The following is an 18,824-nucleotide window of genomic DNA, read 5'->3' as shown; positions in this document are numbered from 1 at the left end:
CTCAAAAATAAATATGAAGCACATGCACTGGAATTTCCTACCAATAGCATAGTGAATTAAATTAGAATGATGACTAAGGAAAAAATATTTAATATCTATAGCCTGGTTTTGATATTATTATTATTCAGAATCAAGCCAAACTAAAAAAAAAAAAAATTGAAAATGATATTGTATGTATTTAGCCAACATAACAAAGATTGTTTAGATTTTACTTCTGTATTTAATTTACATATAACTATATAATCACATATATATTAACATTCTAGTGAGTTATATTGAGGTGTGGTTGTTTTGGACTTAAGAAAGGACTAGTTCTGAGGGGTACTAGTAAAGTTTGGAAACTTACTATCTTTAATTAATTTAATTTCTTTCCTGTTAGTAAATCAACAGAATGTTCTAAAGTGTTGTTTTGTTTTTTAGATTTTTTTCCCCTTCAGTCTATGAAGTTTATCAATACAGAAGTGTATTTTAAGAAGTTAACACTTAGTAATTATGAGGAAATGTTTCAGCTTATTTAACATCTGTACCAGATGTGATGCATTTAATTATTTTTTTAAATGAAAGTATTTATAACTTTTATTATTCTTCTGTATGGTGCATCTTTTATTGTGCATTTTAGACAATTGATAAGCATTATTCAGTGGCATATGGTCTGAGTCTGACGTGCTTTGAAAAGAGTACAGAATTCTGATAATGAGGATTCTGTGAAAATGGGAAAACCAGCACAACAATATGCTTTGAGAAAGTATGGGTTTTTAGCATCTTGAAACAATATATCACACTCAAAGGGACAGAATTGGGCTGCACAATCTGTTAGCTCATTCTTGTCCAATCTGGTCTCCTCCTTTCTTTTGGAGCCAGCATTGTCATCAACTCACTGAATTATATTCTGGCTGGAATGTATTTCAGGCACAGAGTAATGTATCTACTTAAATGGAATCCTATCTTTCTACAAAAGCTTTTTGAGTATAATAAATTTAAAATATAAAAAATTCTATTAAGTTAAAGTAATTGGTTCAACAGTTTACATATGTGCCTCCTCCCCCACCAACCTAAGACCACTACTTAGAGGAACATAGATCTGTTTTCCTTTTATTTATAATATTGAATAATTTTCTTGATTTTACTAACATGTAGTCAGACATATATCAAAGACCATTTATTGAAAAAATACCTATACATTGCAACAAATGTTAATTGAACAGAAATAAACTGTGGAATTAAAACTTCCTATATTAAAGTGTTTTAATTATCATGATTATTCTTTTTAAAATTCTGTAGCAAACTTTCTTAACAAGAATTAAGCCTTAATTTCCAAAGGCAGCCATTGTATTTAATAAATGAACTTTTTTCCTAACCATCTAGATTGGTAATACTTATGCTTGGAAAAATTAAGATGGTAATTCGGATTTTATTCTCTCATGGAACCATGGTTGAGAAAGCTACTCTTTAGTATTCAAAATCATTGAGTCTTTTAATCTGTAATATATTGGGTATATAAATGAATTGGGTGTTACATTAGAGCTATATTACTTTATGTAAAGGATTACATGTGATAACTTTGTAAAGTAATAAGCACAATGCCAGATACATAATAAGTACTCAATACACAATATCTAGTATCCTGTTTTAAGCTTTCATTATCCTAAGTTCCTGAAAAATTTTGCTTATATTTTGTTTTGATCAAGATGAAACTTAACTTAATCAAAATTTTACATTTTCAGATTTAAACATGCTGTCCTAGTAGTATTTTATGCTTAATGATTGAGTAATATTACTATAAATTTTGCTTTTTTATGATGTTCAGATAACTCAGAATTCATCCACAGTAACCATGTAATAAATGAAGTTGTTTTTTGTGATTGTCCTCATGAGGATTTTAGGTCTTTGCCAGTTCAGATAGGCAAATAGTTCTTTTTAATGCATTGATTTATGTGAAAGTGGGGGCAGGGGAATGAGAAACAGCTCATCTTCACTCATGTAGAAAGAAGGACAGGATATTAATGCCTCACCAAACCTCCAGCCATAGGATTCTTTAGCTTTCCTACAGTAAATGCTACATTACTCTTGGGGTGTGATTGACATTGCCATGGAATAGTAAATTATACAAGTTTAAAAATATACTGTTGTTTAAGTTGTGAAACTAAAAAAAAAAAAAAAATCCTTGAAACTTAATTGTCAGATGAAAAAAATCAGTGAATTAATTCTTGGTAGTATAAATTGAAGATATTTTATTCAGTGACCTATTGAACAAAAAATGGATAATAGATTGTCATTCGAGAACTACTAACATATAATTTATGAGAAAAGAGAAGCACCTTTCTTTATAGCATGCATTTGTAGTCAGCTTAGTTATCCTGTGGTAATTTTAAAGATAAAGTGGACTTATGTTAATACATTTTTATATTCTTGCTTAACAGTTTACAAAGTAAATAATGCAGGAATGTCAAATGACCTTACTATGACTGTGAAACAAAATGAACTGTTTATACATTGTATTTTGTCCAGGGGAAGTGGTAAATAACATTTCTGATGTGTACATTAATAAAATATTACCTCATCTATGTAGTACTTTTTATACATTAATAATTATTAAAAGGCAAATTCAATCTTCCTATTTTTTGGATTATTGGTAAAAAGCAGCTTATTCCCACATTTAAAAAAAAATAAGGAAAAATTTTTGACCATTGGGAAAAAGATGAGTGAAAATGAAAACAGTTGGAATGCTTCACAATATGGATATGCTTGTCCTAAGCAATTATACTAAACTGCAGCAGCCTGCTAAAGTTTCTCTAGATGGAGATTTTGTGAGCTATTTATTGTTTTATGCACAGCCAGGAGTGTATTACAAGTATACTTATGTATATTAGAGGTAGTTAATATTGGAAAAAAGGAAATGAAGTCCAAAGATGTCCATTTTTAATATTTTTATTTTAGTCTTTAGACATATAATAATTATACATGTACCTATTTACAAGTTCCTGTTCCACTGTTGTTTACTCTTGTACTGTTTTAGTAAAGCTACAGATATAACTATAATGTGTCTTTTAAAAAAATGCTCCTGTGTTCTCAAACTACATGATCTCTGCATTATTGTTCTTTTGGAGTTGCCCAGAAAGAGCTTCTCTATACTACACTTTGTATCATCCTCTGCCTCAGGGACCAGCAGAGGTCTATTATTAAGCAGAATGTGATTGGAGTTCCTATTTAGTTCTTTACAGGGAGTCAATTTTGTAAGAAAATAAGATTTGCTGCATGTTGTCATAAAATCTGTGTTGCATTAACTATTTTCCATGTAGAGTGGAAAGTGATAGAATATTCAGAGAGTATTTATAATATATGAGTTTCAGAAACTATTTAGACATGAAAATTTAGTGAGTTAAACTGAGGCCAGATATTAAATCTTTTAAAATTTAAAAACTGGAAGATATAAGAATTCTGAATATAGTAACATTAGCAATTAAAATAAGTGAGGTAAGGAATTGTTTAACCAGAATTGCTAGAACAATTGATTATTTAGGAAAAATAAACATATTTCTACCATACTTTCTGTTACAAAATAAATTACAAGCTAATTATTTAAATGTAAAAAATAAAACTATAAAAGAAGTTGAATTAGTAGGTGAATATATATTTGATCCCAAGATAAGGCAACAAAACATATGGGATCAATTTAAAATTTTAAGTCCATGAGGTAAAAAAGAAAATTAAATGAAGAGCATAAAGCTGGATGAAAGCATTATAGCATATGATGGACAAGGAGTCAGTACCCTTTATCTGTAAAGACCTATCACAAGCCTATAAGAAAAAGGGCTATCAGATCCCCCTGAAAAATACAAGGATAATTTACAAAGAAAAACAGCTTGTAACTATGAAATATATTTAGCTGCACTGTTGATCAAAGAAATGAGAAGTAAACAAAAATAACACCAGTTTGATTGGTAATTTATTAAACTGAGGCTCAAAGAGGTTATCTGACTTGCCTTGGTTCATGAAGGCAGTGAGAAAACCTAAATTTGAACAATTCCTGACTGTGTGGTGGGATGGTGACTTTTTTTAAATTACTTTTTTGTTCATATTTTCTAAATTTTCAGCACTAAACCAAAAAGAAGTCTTTTCTATAACAAGAGATGAACAGAGATATTGAAACATTTTAGGCAACACTGCATCCCTTTAATAGGGGGATATTCCACTTATAATTTTTTTTCCTTGTTGCATAAAAATAAGGTGGATAACATTTAAACTTTATTTAGAAATTATATTCTCCCTAAGATATTCTTTTAAATAATTACCTTTGATCATAACTGTAGATAGGGCATATAATTTTATAAGTATCATAAGCAAAAACCAAAATAAATCAAAGACAACCTTAATATAAAAACTTTAAAGCTAATGTGCCTACATCTTATAATTGTACGCATTTGCAGATGGAGAATATCATTGGAACACTAAGAGATTCCAACCTGAAGCTTACACTTGCTTTTGGAATAGGAATGCATCATGCTGGACTACATGAGAGAGACCGGAAAACAGTAGAAGAACTCTTTGTAAACTGTAAAGTCCAGGTATATATTTTTTCCATGACCAGATATTGAAATGTAATTTAAGAGTTATGTTTTAGTTAGATATGCTATCTTTTATGTTTTTAGGTTCTTATTGCTACAAGTACCTTAGCTTGGGGTGTAAACTTTCCAGCTCATTTAGTGATTATTAAAGGAACAGAATATTATGATGGAAAAACAAGACGTTATATGGATTTTCCCATTACAGGTAATTTTTTTTTTTAATTTATAGATACATTAAGCTGCTGCTTGTGGCTTAAAATTTTGAATTTGTATGAATTATAGTTCAGAGAATTGGTCCCACTTAAAACATATCATGAAAAAATAATAAATTTTTGTTTCCAGTGCCAATATTAAAGTATTGAGCTGTTTGTATTTATTTTTACTTACCCAGTCTTACATTTACCCAATTTGTAAAGAAACATCAAAAGCATAACTAATGGTTTCAAATTCATAAATAAATAGAAGTACTAATTAGTAGAACTTGTTGCATGAACAGTCTATTAACATATTTTAAAACTTGGTAAAACCATTTTCATTGGGTTCTGAAGAGAAATATTCTCAGTTTATATTTATACTCAATGAATACATGTAAAAGTTATATTACTTCTACATGATTACTTCAGAGATTTCTGCTGTATACAAGAAAGGTATTTTATACCATGGGTCGATGAAGAATGAGGTCTAAATAGACCCATTTTCATGAGGAGAAATAATCAAATGCCCATGCTGAAGAGATTTTTCTAAATATGTGTTCATTTTCTTGTTAAATTAAAATAGTAATAATTCTTAAACACTGTTTTTAAGCATTTAACTAAAGTAACTGTTTCTCTTTTGTACTTTTCCAAACAGTAAAAAAGAGCCTTTTGGGAACTTAATTTTATATCATAGTGAATTGATTATTTAATTATCAAGAAACTCAATAGTAGGCATCAGAGATTGCACGTGTGCTCTTAAGATATTCTGTTTCCTTTGTTATTTTGTTTTGTTGTAGACACATGTCATAATCAATAAATATATCTAGTGCCATATTGCAGAATATTTCTTGTTCTCTTTTTCATAGATGTACTCCAGATGATGGGACGTGCTGGGAGGCCTCAGTTTGATGACCAAGGCAAAGCTGTAATTCTGGTTCATGACATAAAGAAAGACTTTTACAAAAAATTTCTGTATGAACCTTTCCCAGTAGAATCGAGGTAAATTTTGCTATAAATTATTTTAAATTAATTCATTTCATAGCAAGTTGATATTTTTGTGGTTACAATTCATTAGGAAAAAAAACAGTAAACCAGTTCAGAAATATTATTTGAAATGACACTGAATATAATTATTGCTATAAAACAACATTTAGTTGTAATTTTCATTTAAAACAAAAACTTTTTGAAAGAAGTAGTGTATTACAGTGTTCATTCACATTGACTCTGGAACCAGACAACCTGGGTTCATAACTGAGCTCCACCACTTGCTTGATATTGAACAAATTATGTGATTCCTCAGTGCCTTGGCCACCCATCTGTGAAGTGGAGATTAATAGCTGTACTAGCTATCTCATAGGGTACTTGTAATGATCAAATATATAATGCTTGCAACAATGTTTATCACATAGTAAGTGTTAGGGGATTAGTTTTGTGTGCATCTTTGTGGTATAGCTGATAAATAAATGTCTAATATAAAAACATTATAGTGAATAATTTAGCCAGGTAGTCTAGTTCAGAATTATTAAATACTTCTTTGTGGACCTAGTAACTACTACCCCTTTGACACAGTCTTGCCTTATATTCTCAGCTGAAAAATCATCTTTTCTCCCTTAGATTTATACATTTTTTAATTTCCAATATCTGTCGCTTGCTACCTTTTGTCAGTCTTTTTGAATATACTGTGTCTCCTTTAATATATTCCAACTGGGAAGGACAAAACATTTTTTTTAATTTATACTGTAAATAGTAATTGGGTTTTTTATTCTGTTATTAACACCACTAATGTTCATTTCTTTAAATTTAGAAAATGTAAAAACATTAAATATTGTGGGATATAGTTTACTCTGTGCTTAGAGAAAATTTGTGACCATAAATATATATTTAAAAAGAATGAAGTATCAATTACCTTATTATTATTGCAAGAATTTAGAAAAATTTAGCAAATTGAACTCAAAGAAAGAAGATAAGAAAGATTAAAGCAAGAAGTAATGAATTGAAATCAAACATAACACATTAGAAGAATAACAGTAAAACCAAAAGTTGGATCTTTGAAGAGAACAATACAATCGATTATCCTTTAAGTCTGATTAAGAAAAAGAGAAGAAAAAAATGGTATCAGGAATCAAAAGATACTACAGACATTTAAAGTAAGATATTATGAAAAACTTTATGAAAAAAATATTTTTAATTTGGATCAAATGGTAAAATTCTTTTTAAAAACCATCCTAAAACTGACACAAAAGAAACAGAATATCTAAATAGTCTTATTAAAGCAATTGAATCTGAAATGTAAAATTTTTAATGTAGAAATCATAAGCAAAACATGAGCAAATCAAATTCAGCAATGTAAAGAAAGATAATATATTATCTTTATTTATATTCTATAAATACAAAGATGATTTATTATTTGAAAGTAAATGAGTATATTTTACCACAGTAGGATGAAAATATGAGAAAAATCATAATTACCTCATTAAAATTTTGATAAAATTTTACACCAATTCATAATTTTAAAAAACTGTTAGCAAACAGGAATGTGAAAGAATGTGCTTAATCTTATAGAGTATCTACAATATTTTTACATCAGTAAAAAAAATTTAACTACAAATTTTAAATTTTTATACCTTGATTATTATTAATGTTTTATCTATTACAGAATATTTCATAGTTTATATATTAACTTCTCTATTAATGGACATTTAGGAGTTTCCAAGTTTTTCCTCTTACATATTATGTTGTAGTTAAGTATCCTATCCTAACATATTATAAATGTTTATCTAGCAGGTGATAATGGAAAAGTAAAATTGCTAAGCCATGATTGTTCAAATAGGTATTGCCAAATTTTCCTCCAAATTGACTATATGGATTATCCTCAGAGTTGTCGGCTCTTACCTTGGCTCTCTCCTCCTCCTGAAAGCTACTAGCTCTATTCCTGTCAGTCTGTGCTTACTTCCACCTTGCAATTTATTTCCCCCATATCATATACAAAATTATACAAAACACATTACCGTTGTGTCTTTTAACATCACATCTGAGTCTTGATTGTGAGAAATAAAGTGTGCTTTATTAAGTGTCCCCATGTCTTGTTCACTGTACAGTTTATTAGGAGTGCTGTCTGACCATTTAAATGCGGAGATTGCTGGTGGTACAATAACATCTAAGCAAGATGCAATGGATTATATCACCTGGACTTACTTTTTCCGGCGACTTATCATGAATCCCAGGTAAGCACAGAGTAACTGTTTGTTTCTTCTGTTTTGCACTGAAAGAAAATATGTTTCAAAGTAATAATCTCTAAATTCAGGTACATAACAAAAAAGTCAGAACTTTGGACATTCAGGATGTATGAATTTGCCCAGAGAATCAAATGATGTCTCTGGTATGATCACAATATATTATGATATATTAAAAAAGGAATAATTATATGCATTTATTTCATAGCTTATTTTAATTAATTTAAGATATCCTCAAAAACTTTACTTAGGGAGACAACTGAAGTCATTCAGAAATGTGTTAAACTATATGGTAGTGATTGAGTTTATGAAGCATTTGTAAGGGTTAAGAAGAACCCAGCAAGAGGAAATAAAACTGGGGGACTTGTGGTGGAGTGTCTTTTACTGCAGGAAGTACAGGTTAGATCTTCATTCAGCGCCTATTTGTCAGATGTTATCTATACTAGATGTGGAGGCAAAGACAAATGTACATCATCCACGATCTTAAAAGGCTGGTCTCTTAATGCAGGAGAAAAAATATATAAATAATTACAATACAAGTCTTAAGTGTTCTGAAGAGCTGTATTTAAGCCTATGAGAGTGAAAGCTTCACAGAAGAGGTGATATTTCAGCCAGATCTTGAATCTGGAACAGGAGTAGAAAGGATGGATTCGCCTCTATGGGCAAAGGCTCTCAGGGCTTGAAAATGTGTTTACAGAATTCCAGGAAGTTTGATGTAGCTGGAGCTTAAAGAGCATAGAGAGTCAAGGGCCTCTATGCCATACTAAGGAGTTCGCATCTGACCCTATGGGCTGTGAAGTTGTGACCCAATGGGAGTTTTTAAACATGATTTAACATCACCAAATTAGGTTTTATTTTGTTTCAATACTTAAAGCACCACGGTAGGGAATGAGCTGGAATGGGGAGATATTTACAGCAGAAAGACCAGTTAGGAAGCTGTTTAATGATAGGGTAAAGATGAACAGGTGAGTAGGATCTTAACAGATGGAGAAGGAATGGAAGGAAGGTCAAAGATGAGGGACATTCCTGATATGAGTTACGGGAAATTCTAAATAGAGAAATCATGATGAAAAATGTTACTACTAAATCTTATCTGTTGATGCCTAAGAAATTTGTTTTCTGCCAACATTTCCACTTACATATATAGGAGTTTGAGAACATGTGATGTTTTGCTTAGTTTCTTCAAGTATTGGAAACTCTGGATTAAATACAGAACATCATTTGAGAACATGACTGCAGAATGAGATCGCCATTTGGCACTCCTAATTTTCATAATAAGTGGGTCACAGGATTAGAATTGTAGAATTGTACAATATAATAGAATAGACTTGACATGTACTCTATTTACCTTTTATTTTTGCTATTGAAGAAAGGGAGACTGAAAACTTAAAGTGACTTGTCCTGGATCCCCTAACTACTTTGTGATAAAGCCAAGACTTAAAACCTAAGTTTTCTGACTTACAACTCTTTATTTCTTTAGAGGCAGGGAGGGCCTGGTGTGTAACCATAGATATATTCATTTTTATGTCATAAGAATAGAAACAATTAATGTACTAGGAAGAACTTTGAACTTGAAATTAGAACATTGATTACTAATTGCAACCTTGAGTCACTTCACCTTTCCCAGCTCCACTTTCTTGATCTGGAAAATGAGTGGATAGCCTACCTCACAGGGGAATGTTGAGAATCAGATATACAAATTAAAACCTAACTTCAGTATTAATTATGAGGAACATAATTAATGTGATTAGTGAGCTGTTTTTCTTGTACTCCCTTCCAGTTGTTTCATTGGTCTATACCAGTGATTTTCAACCTGTGTGCTGTAAGAGGCACACCTATGTGCCACAAGAATTTTTAAAACATGCAATATCTGACTGTTTAGTCAGGGGCACTGACCTCTTTTCCCTTAGATTGTCAAATTTAAAAAGACAACAGCCAACACAACAATAGCCATCTGGTATGAATGAATCAAAATTATACCTATTTTTGTCACATCAACAAAATACATATTTTTTGGTGTGCTGCAGAATTTTAATAATTAGTGTACGTGTGCCATGAGATGGAAAAGATTGAAAAATCACTGGTCTATACCATCTAAAGTGTCTAGTTTAGGCATTAAGAACCCAATCATTTCTGTCAATTTGTCTGATTAGCAGACAAGGGAATAATTCTCTAAGGCAAACTGAGTTCTTTAAAAAATTATAATTCATGACTGAATCCACAGATATCATGAACTTTGTGTGTTCATCTCATTTTCTTTAAAAAAATGTATTAACATTTCATTTTGAAACAATTTGAGATTTTTTTTAAATGCAAAAATAATACGAAGAGGCACTGTATAGCTTCATCCAGCTTCCCACGTGTTAACGTCTTACATGACCATGGTAAAATGATCGAAACCAGGAAATTAATATTTCTACAGTACTGTTAACTAATCCGTTGGCTTTGTTGCGATTTCATCAGTAGTCCTATTAATGTCCCTCTTCTGTGTAGGCTCCAATTTAGTATCCTGCATTGATTTAGTTTTTCTGTCTTTTTAATTCACTTCAATCAGTGTCATTTCCTCAGTCTTTCTTTGTTCTAACCTTGACACTTTAGAGAAATAAATAGTGGCCAGTTCTTTTGTACAATAGATGTTCTTTAATATGGGTTCAGCTTAAGCACTCTCATCCCTAAATTCAGGTTTTGCCTTTGTTTTTTTTTTCAAGAATAGTGTGAAGTGATGTTATCATCTTCTCTGTGCATAATATTAAGAAGTTTTTCTCTAGAGATCACTTGTGTATTTAAAATATCATCAGTATATAACAGACCTCACATTGTTGCTCTAGTCTGCTCTCAAGTTACAGCCTTATTTTTTCACGTGCCTTCCGAATGTTGTGACGTAGTCTTCCCACCATCATTTCAAACTCAACATATCTAAAACTGGATTAATTATATATCAAAATTCTCTTCTAATCTAACTTCCTTACTTTTGTTAATATTATTATTCTGCATCCATTTACTTTGACTTCCAACCTCAAAGTAGCTTTTTAAATTTTCTTCTTGCTTCCTTAGTTTGCCTTCTGCTTGACCTACTTTCAGTCTAACCCCAGTCTAGTCTAATTTTCAAACTGTCAGATAGTATTAATCAGAAATTAAATGTATTATTTTAGAGGTGGGAACTAGATTAAGGTTTAGTTAGTAGACATAGAGAACATTGTCTTTAAATTCAGATAATGAGTATGAGGCTACATTGTTTTAACCATGCAAATGAGATTGAACCAAGAGTGCAGTTAGAACCATCAATTGGAATAAGGATCCCTTTGAGGGATGTGGATTAGGCATCTCTCCCTGGTGCTCTGGTTACAAACTGCCTTCTATATTTAATAATATTATGGTGAAAATATCTACATGCAACTATAATAAACAGTACTAATTAGGGGCAGACAAGAAGGTTGGGGAGGTCAGCACAGTGGACAAAAATGAAATCTTGAGGGTTACTACTTAAAAACTATACTACACCTCTGAGCCAAAGAACTTTTTAGGTATTGACAGCTTAGGGGGTCTTCTGCTAATATGGCTGTAGCCCATGTAAATAAGTGAGTTTTCCTTAGTTCACATTGCCTCATCTTCTTTACCGATGGCCATCTTTGCTAGGGTGAAACTCTGGGACTAGGACTCAGGAGGAAACATCATTTTGATACATCAGCTTAGGGCACTTAGTTATGGCGCTGCTTTTTCTGCTCTCTTGCTGCTCCAAATGAGAGTTGAGTATTTACCATGCACTACCACAGGCAAAAACGTTAGTATAGACCAGAGGAGACATTAACCCACACCAGCTGAAGCTCCTCTCACTTTTGTATTTTTGCTGTCACTCTTTATCCTGCATGGAGTGCACTCCTAAGCCCTTACACCCAACCAAGCTTTAACAGTCTTAAAAGTCTGATCATATATTGATAAATACGCTTCAGTTAATTTTAGGAGGTGGTGGTTTATCCATTCTTGATTATTCATATCAAGTAGTGTGCCAGTTCCATTAGTAGCCACCTATACATATTTTTAAACACCTGGCTAGGTTAAGACTAAGACTTTCATTAGTATTCTGAAGTATAAAAACTTAATGCCTATGTTGTTGCTGTGTGAGTTAATCAGTCCAGAGTAGGTACAGCATTAATTCTTTTTAAAAAGAGCTATAATGGCATTACCCACAGAAATAGAATAAGTAATCCTAAAATTTATGTGGAACCCATAAAAGACCTCAAATATCTAAAACAATCTTGAGAAGGAACAAAGCTGGAGCCATCACACTTCCTGATTTCAAACTATATTACAAAGCTACAGTAATCAAAACAATATAGTATTGGCATGAAAACAGATACATAGATCAATAGAACAGAAGAGTGCCTAGAAGCAACCCACGCATGTTTGGTCAATTAATAGAATTAATAGATGACAAAGGAGCAAAGAATATATAATGGGGAAAAGATAGTCTCTTCAATAAATGGTGTTGGGAAAACTGGATGGTTATGTGCAAAAGAATGAAGCTGGACCATTATCTTACACTATACACAAAAATCAACTCAAAATGGATTAAAGACGTAAATGAAAGACCTGAAACCATAGAACTCCTAGAAGAAAACTTTGTGGGGGTAAGGTGATGAGTTCTCGGATTTGACACCAAAATAAAGACAACAAAAGCAAAAATAAGCAAATGAGACTCTTATCAACCTAAAAAACTGTACAACAAAGGAAACCATCAACAAAATGAAAAGGCAACCTACCAAATAGGACAAAATATTTGCAAATTATATATTTGATAAGACTTTAATACTGAAACTATACAAAGAACTCATACAACTCAATAAGGAGAAAACAACTAATTAAAAATGGTTTGAGAATCTGAATAGACAATTTGCCAAGGAAGACACATGAAAGGTGCTCAACAGCACTAATCATTAGGGAAATGCAAATCAAAACACAGTGAAATATCACCTCACACCTGTTAGAGTGGCTGTTATCAGTAAGTCAAAAAATAAACAGTGTTGGAAGGATATGGAGAAAAAGGAACCCTCACATACCACTTGTGGATTGTAAGTTGGTGCAGCCATAAGATTAAAAATAGAACTATATGATCTATCAGTTCCACTTCTGGGTTTTTATCCAAAACCAATGAAATCACTATCTCAAAAAGATATATGCACCGCCCCCCCTTATTCATTGTAAATGTATAATAACCAAGACATGGAAACAACCTAAGTATTGCTATCAACAGATGAATGTATAGAGAAGATATGGCATGTGTGGGTGTATAAGTGTGTGTGTGTGTGTGTGTGTGTGTGTGTTGTTGTTGTTGTTGTTGTTGTTGTTGTTGTTGTTCAGCCATAAAAAAGAAACCCTGCCATTGCAACAGCATGGGCATGAACCTTGAGGGCATCATACTAATTGAAATATGTCAGACAAAGACATATACTCTCTGATCACACGCTATGTGGAATCTAACAGAAAAATAAAATGAATTCATAGGTAGAGAACAGATTGGTGGTTTCCAGAGGTGGAGAGTTAGGGTAAGCAAAATGGATGAAGGTAGTCAAGAGCTACAAACTTCCAATTAGAAGATAAGACCTGGGATGTAATGTACAGCATGGGAACTATGGTTAATATTATATTGCATACTTAAAAATTGCTGAGAGTAAATCTGAAAAGTTCTCATCACAAGAAAATAGTAATGTGTAACTGTGAGGTGATGGTTGTTAACTGGACTATTTGAGGGAATCATTTTGCAGTATTTACATATATCAAACATGGTATATAGCTAAAACTAATACAATATTATATGCCAATTATGCTTCAATTGTAAGAAACAAAAAGCTATGAATAGCAATTATATTAGATTCTGTTGGAAGGTAGTAGTAATGTAAGAAGCAATCTCTAGTCTCAAAAATTAAAAAGTCTCCTTAAAATGATAATGTATAGGCATTTAAAAATTAAATCTATATTCTTTAATTCAGTAAACATTTAGGAGTACCTACTATGTGCTAGACACTAGGCATTTTGAAGATGTATTTGTAAAGTAAAAACAAAAATTTCTGCTTGCATGCCATTCATATTTTTTTAGCAAAGACAGTAAATTTAAAAGTATGTTAGAATGTAATAAGTGCGTTGAAGAAAAAAGAACAAGGTAAGGAAGACTGAGGGAGCCAGTGGGGGACAGGGGGAGGGGACATCAGAGTGGGCCTTATTAAAGGCACCACGGGAGGAATGGGAGATGTTAGTCAAAGGGTACAAACTTTCAGTTATAAGGTGAATAATTTCTGCAGATACATAGTGTGGTGACTATAGTTAATAATATTGTATTTTTTTTAAAGGGTACTGACATTTGAACAAAAACTTGAAAGAATGGAAGTTGACCATCTGACTGTATAGGGAACACTTAAGGCAAAAGGAACAGGAGACACTCTAAGGCAGGCATGTCAGCAAGGAGGAGGTGTGGCTTAATAGAATAAGTGAGGGATGGAGAATAGCAGAGATGAGATTTGGGATGTGGAGGGGTCAGTGGTAGTACAAGTCATAGGGACCCTTAGAGGCCATGTAAGGACTTTGACTTTTATTCTAGGTGAAATAGGAGCTATTGGAGGGGTTTTGAGCAGAAGATTGACAGGGTGTTTTTATATCATAAGACATGTCAATTATAATCATAAATGTTGTAAATGATTTAAACTTTCCTGTTGGCAGACAGAAAATCTCTATAGATTCATTTTCCTAAACCCAGATAAATGATTTATAAGCAATATATTGAATCAAAATGATATTGAAAAGTTGAAAATCAAGGATTGAAAGAAAATATGAAGTAGAATAACAAAGAGAAAGCAATAACTGAAGAATTAAAATCAGATAAAATCAAATTCAAGGCAAAAAAAGATTTAAAAGGGCAAAAAATGGTTCATACTGATAATAAGCACAATCATTATAAAATCATAGTAGTTTACATATTTTAGATAACTAAAAAATAGCATCGAAATATATAAAACAACAAGCAGTTGAAATCCTAGACATTAACTAAATTATATAGTCATGTTTATGGCCCTGGCTGGTTTAGCTCAGTGGATTGAGCGTCGGCCTGCGAGCTAAGTGTCGCTGGTTCGATCTTCCAGTCAGGGTACATCAGAGAAGGAAGACTCTGACTCCAAAAAACCTCCGCTGCCTTGCGGCATACCTCTTCAGGGGAAAGGCTAAGGGAGTAAACCCCGACAGAAAATCCGGAGCCGGAGTCCCTAAGGCGGTTTGACGTTGTAGTCAACACCGGCAACTCCTGCGGCGCACCTGAACCCAAGCTGTATCGACTCCGTCTTTCCCTTGGACCCTTCAGCTGCGAAGAGAGGGGGGGTCTGCTGCATGGGCAACAGCAGACCCTCCATATTACCCTGCCCAGGCTCTGTAGCTTCAGCGTCATCGTAAGATGTCGATTCAACACGGGAGGAGACAGATACCATGTCACTCCCGAGTCGGACTGCACAACCATTCTCGGCGGTGCAGATAGACTCTTAAGAAGCTACACCATCGTCTCTCGAGACGGACGGCTGCCGACGATAGTCATGTTTAAAAATTGTTAGTTTCTATTTTTGTGTGTGATATATATACATATATGCATATAAAATATATATATGTATAAATATGTAAATAAACATATACATTCATTCAAATATAAACCCATATACTGCTGCATTATGAAATATAATATATTCTAAATTGAGTTCTGGAATCAATTTGCATGTTCAATTTTACACTCTTGTTTTCCCTTGAGAAAGCTTTTAAATATTTCTGGGACAAAAAAATGTTGTAACTTCAGCTGTTCCTGCAAGCACTTTCATTATTTCTGTCATTATTACTGCTGCATAATCTGAACATAAAAAAACATGGTGCTGTAACAAATGACTTCCTAGTACTGACAGTTATAGCAGCAGCATTTCAATACTGATGAAAAATTTCCCATCGAGATCTCAGGCCAGGTTTACATAAACCAAACAGGAAATAGCTGCCACTATTCACATTAAATCCAAACTGTTTGGTGTAACTTTATCTATGTTTTACATTACAGTAAAATTCTTTTATTCTCAACTGGTGAAATTTTATCCGTTTTGAGGTTGGAGAAAGATAATTTGAGGTTTTACATGTGATATTCTTGTTTGTCCTTCAATAAGATCTTTTAAAGATAATTTTTTTAAGTTATTTTACTTTTTGATTGTTTAAATGTAATGAACTTTGTAAATTTTTATGAGAGGGAGAGGTTTGTTATGACTTTTTCCCAATGGACTGCTAATACAAGTTAGCTTGTCTAGCCCATGTGCTAGATGCTGTCAGTATCAAACTGCCTTTGACTTTCACACCTCTCAGGGGACTAGTAATTGTTGTGTTCAAACAGCCTGTAATTGTGATCCCGCTGGCTTTCTCAGTATGCTTCTGGCTATTAGAATCATTAAACAACTCAGCACCTGTTAACAGCATTGTAAATATTCAACCCTGCTTGTGTGCAGGTTGAGTCCAATATAGAGAAATCTTACAGAGCTCAGCCTCATAAATTAGAGCTTCTGACAAGTCAATTATTGAGAAACTGGGTTTCTCTGTGAAATAAATGAAATAGCATGCTGACAAAAAGGTAGGCTGTCTGTTTATGGCAAATAGAAGATAATGACTTGGTGATTCAATGCAGTGAGCATGAAAATACTTAGTATTCTTTTTCAGTAATTAAACAGTTGTGTAATATTTCTGTTTAAATACTGAGTAAATTATAAATTTAGTACTGTGGTGAGTACAACATGAAAACAAACATTTTTACTTAACTGCTGCGTGTTTTTTCAAGGTAGTAAAGTGATTACTGAAATTATATGTAATGTTTTAAGCTAAATGCTTATAATTATTTAGGCTAGTAATTGCATGCTACTTAAAAGTTCACGTAGAAGTGAAGGCTATTTAATGTTACTAATAAAGATCATGTAAATATAAACATCCTTTATTCACATAAAAGGGTCAGAATATATTATCTCAAATTTTTTGTTAACCTAAAAAAATAACTTTATTTAGTTGTATTACTTGTGCTTTAAAATTATGTGTCTAATTAATATGTAGTACTATCTTGCTTTTTTAAGTGTTCGAAGATGCTCTAAGTATCCTTAGAATCTCAGTTGAAATATTAACAAAGAATACTTGGTATAAATCAACACAGTTATATCATTGACAAAAATAGATGTATTTTAGAGTATTTGTGTTGGCTGCATAGGAGATAAGTATTTTAATTATTGAGATTTTTATTATTATTTTCTTGAATATAATATTTTATTAGCATTCTCAATATTTAAAAGTTGTTAATTTTTATAAATAAATAAAAGTTATCACTATGCCAGAATACCTGAAGTAAAGAATTTTAGGGATTTCTAAATTCTAGATTACCCCCAGATATTATAAAGATAAAAGTATTGATGTTGAATAAATTTTATGTCAGTTTAGTTACTTAAGTTGAATTTTATATTTTTTTCTTATGCTAGTCAACAAGAACGTTGGTGAGTGCATTCAAAATGAACTATATATATTAAGAAGAAATATCAGTGGAAGTTTTTAAAGTAATTGTGCCCAAAAACTTGTTAATTTTTAGCAAGTTAAATTATGGATAACATTATATTGTAATCATCAGATAATATATTGTAGTCTCAGAGACATGACTTTTGTTGATTTTTTTTTTTTTTTTGCAATTTATTTGAAATGTTTAAGGAATGTTTATCCTAACTGTACTTTATCCGCATAAAAGCTAGAAGTTAGTCTAAAAATGTTTCCAGTAGACTTAAATAAGCATGAAAAGGTATATTTGGCCATCAAAATATAGCTTGTAAATATATAAAACAGTAAGTCAAGTAAATATAAAAAGAACCTATAATTTTTAGAGGGAATTTTTTTATTATTAATGGTTTTAAATGTTATTTGTAAGTGTACCAAATTTATTTACTAAGTCATAAAATTGTAAAGTTGGCTTTCTGGTTATATTTATTAGAGAATGGCTTGTGATAGTCAGTAGCAAAATCCATGAGATTTTTTTGTTTTCAAATGATGTGATAAATCTATAAATAAAAATGGAATTTTTAACTTTGTTTTTCGTGATAATATTATTTTCATAATGTCTTCAGTAATTTTAATTGTATAAAGAGTGTCTTGATTCACATTCTATAACTGATACTGTTTATTCAGTGTCCTGGACACATTTTCACTAGTCTTTTTAATTTAGAAATAACTTCATTAATTATCAATATATATTTGTCCAGATACCTGAAAATGTTGTAAGCTTATAAAGCCAAATGAATGAGAAATACAGTAGTACCCTCTTTATCCATGGGGGATACATTCAAACTCCCCCAGTGGATGCCTGAAACTGGAGATTACGTTTAATTTATAAATTAGGTACAGTAAGAGATTAACAGCAATAACTATTAATAAAATAGAACAACTATTACAATATACTGTAATAAAATCTATGTGAAAATGGTCACTCGTTTCAAGAGATTTCTGGCTGAAATCTTTGCATAGGTTCCATGCTTTCTGGCACAACACATTGCCATCAGTCAGAACACGTTTTCTCTTCATGTCTTCCACCCAGGAACTTAATGCCTTTTTCATCTTAACTAAGCACTTATCAAGTACTGTGGCCATAACTTTTGCAGTTTGAGAGGTACAATAGCAAAAGTAGCACAAGTTTCTTTTTCTTTCACAACTTGTTCTTATCACAGATCTTAGCAATCTCAGCATATCATTTTTCCCTTTGCTTATTAAGTCAAGAACTTTCGACATTTTCACTTAAAGGGAGCATTTTA

The 18,824-nt window shown here is 31.9% G+C and overlaps 1 protein-coding gene across 1 annotated transcript in view; it reads left to right on the top strand.

Annotated features, from left to right (window-relative positions):
* The window catches only part of ASCC3 (activating signal cointegrator 1 complex subunit 3), a 294,604-nt gene that overhangs the window by 200,184 nt on the left and 75,596 nt on the right, over positions 1 to 18,824 (top strand). Inside the window, exons 31-34 of the mRNA XM_090279704.1 lie at positions 4,428 to 4,565; positions 4,650 to 4,770; positions 5,626 to 5,758; positions 7,858 to 7,983. Coding sequence (XP_090135830.1) covers positions 4,428 to 4,565; positions 4,650 to 4,770; positions 5,626 to 5,758; positions 7,858 to 7,983 — 518 coding nt within the window. The remainder of the gene's footprint in view (positions 1 to 4,427; positions 4,566 to 4,649; positions 4,771 to 5,625; positions 5,759 to 7,857; positions 7,984 to 18,824) is intronic.

Source organism: Furipterus horrens, unplaced genomic scaffold (genome assembly GCF_987537825.1).
Source record: "Furipterus horrens unplaced genomic scaffold, mFurHor1.1.pri manual_scaffold_6, whole genome shotgun sequence".
Classification (NCBI taxonomy): Eukaryota; Metazoa; Chordata; class Mammalia; order Chiroptera; family Furipteridae; genus Furipterus; species Furipterus horrens.
Note: the sequence above shows the minus strand (reverse complement) of the source record. Positions and strands in the feature narration are given on the sequence as shown.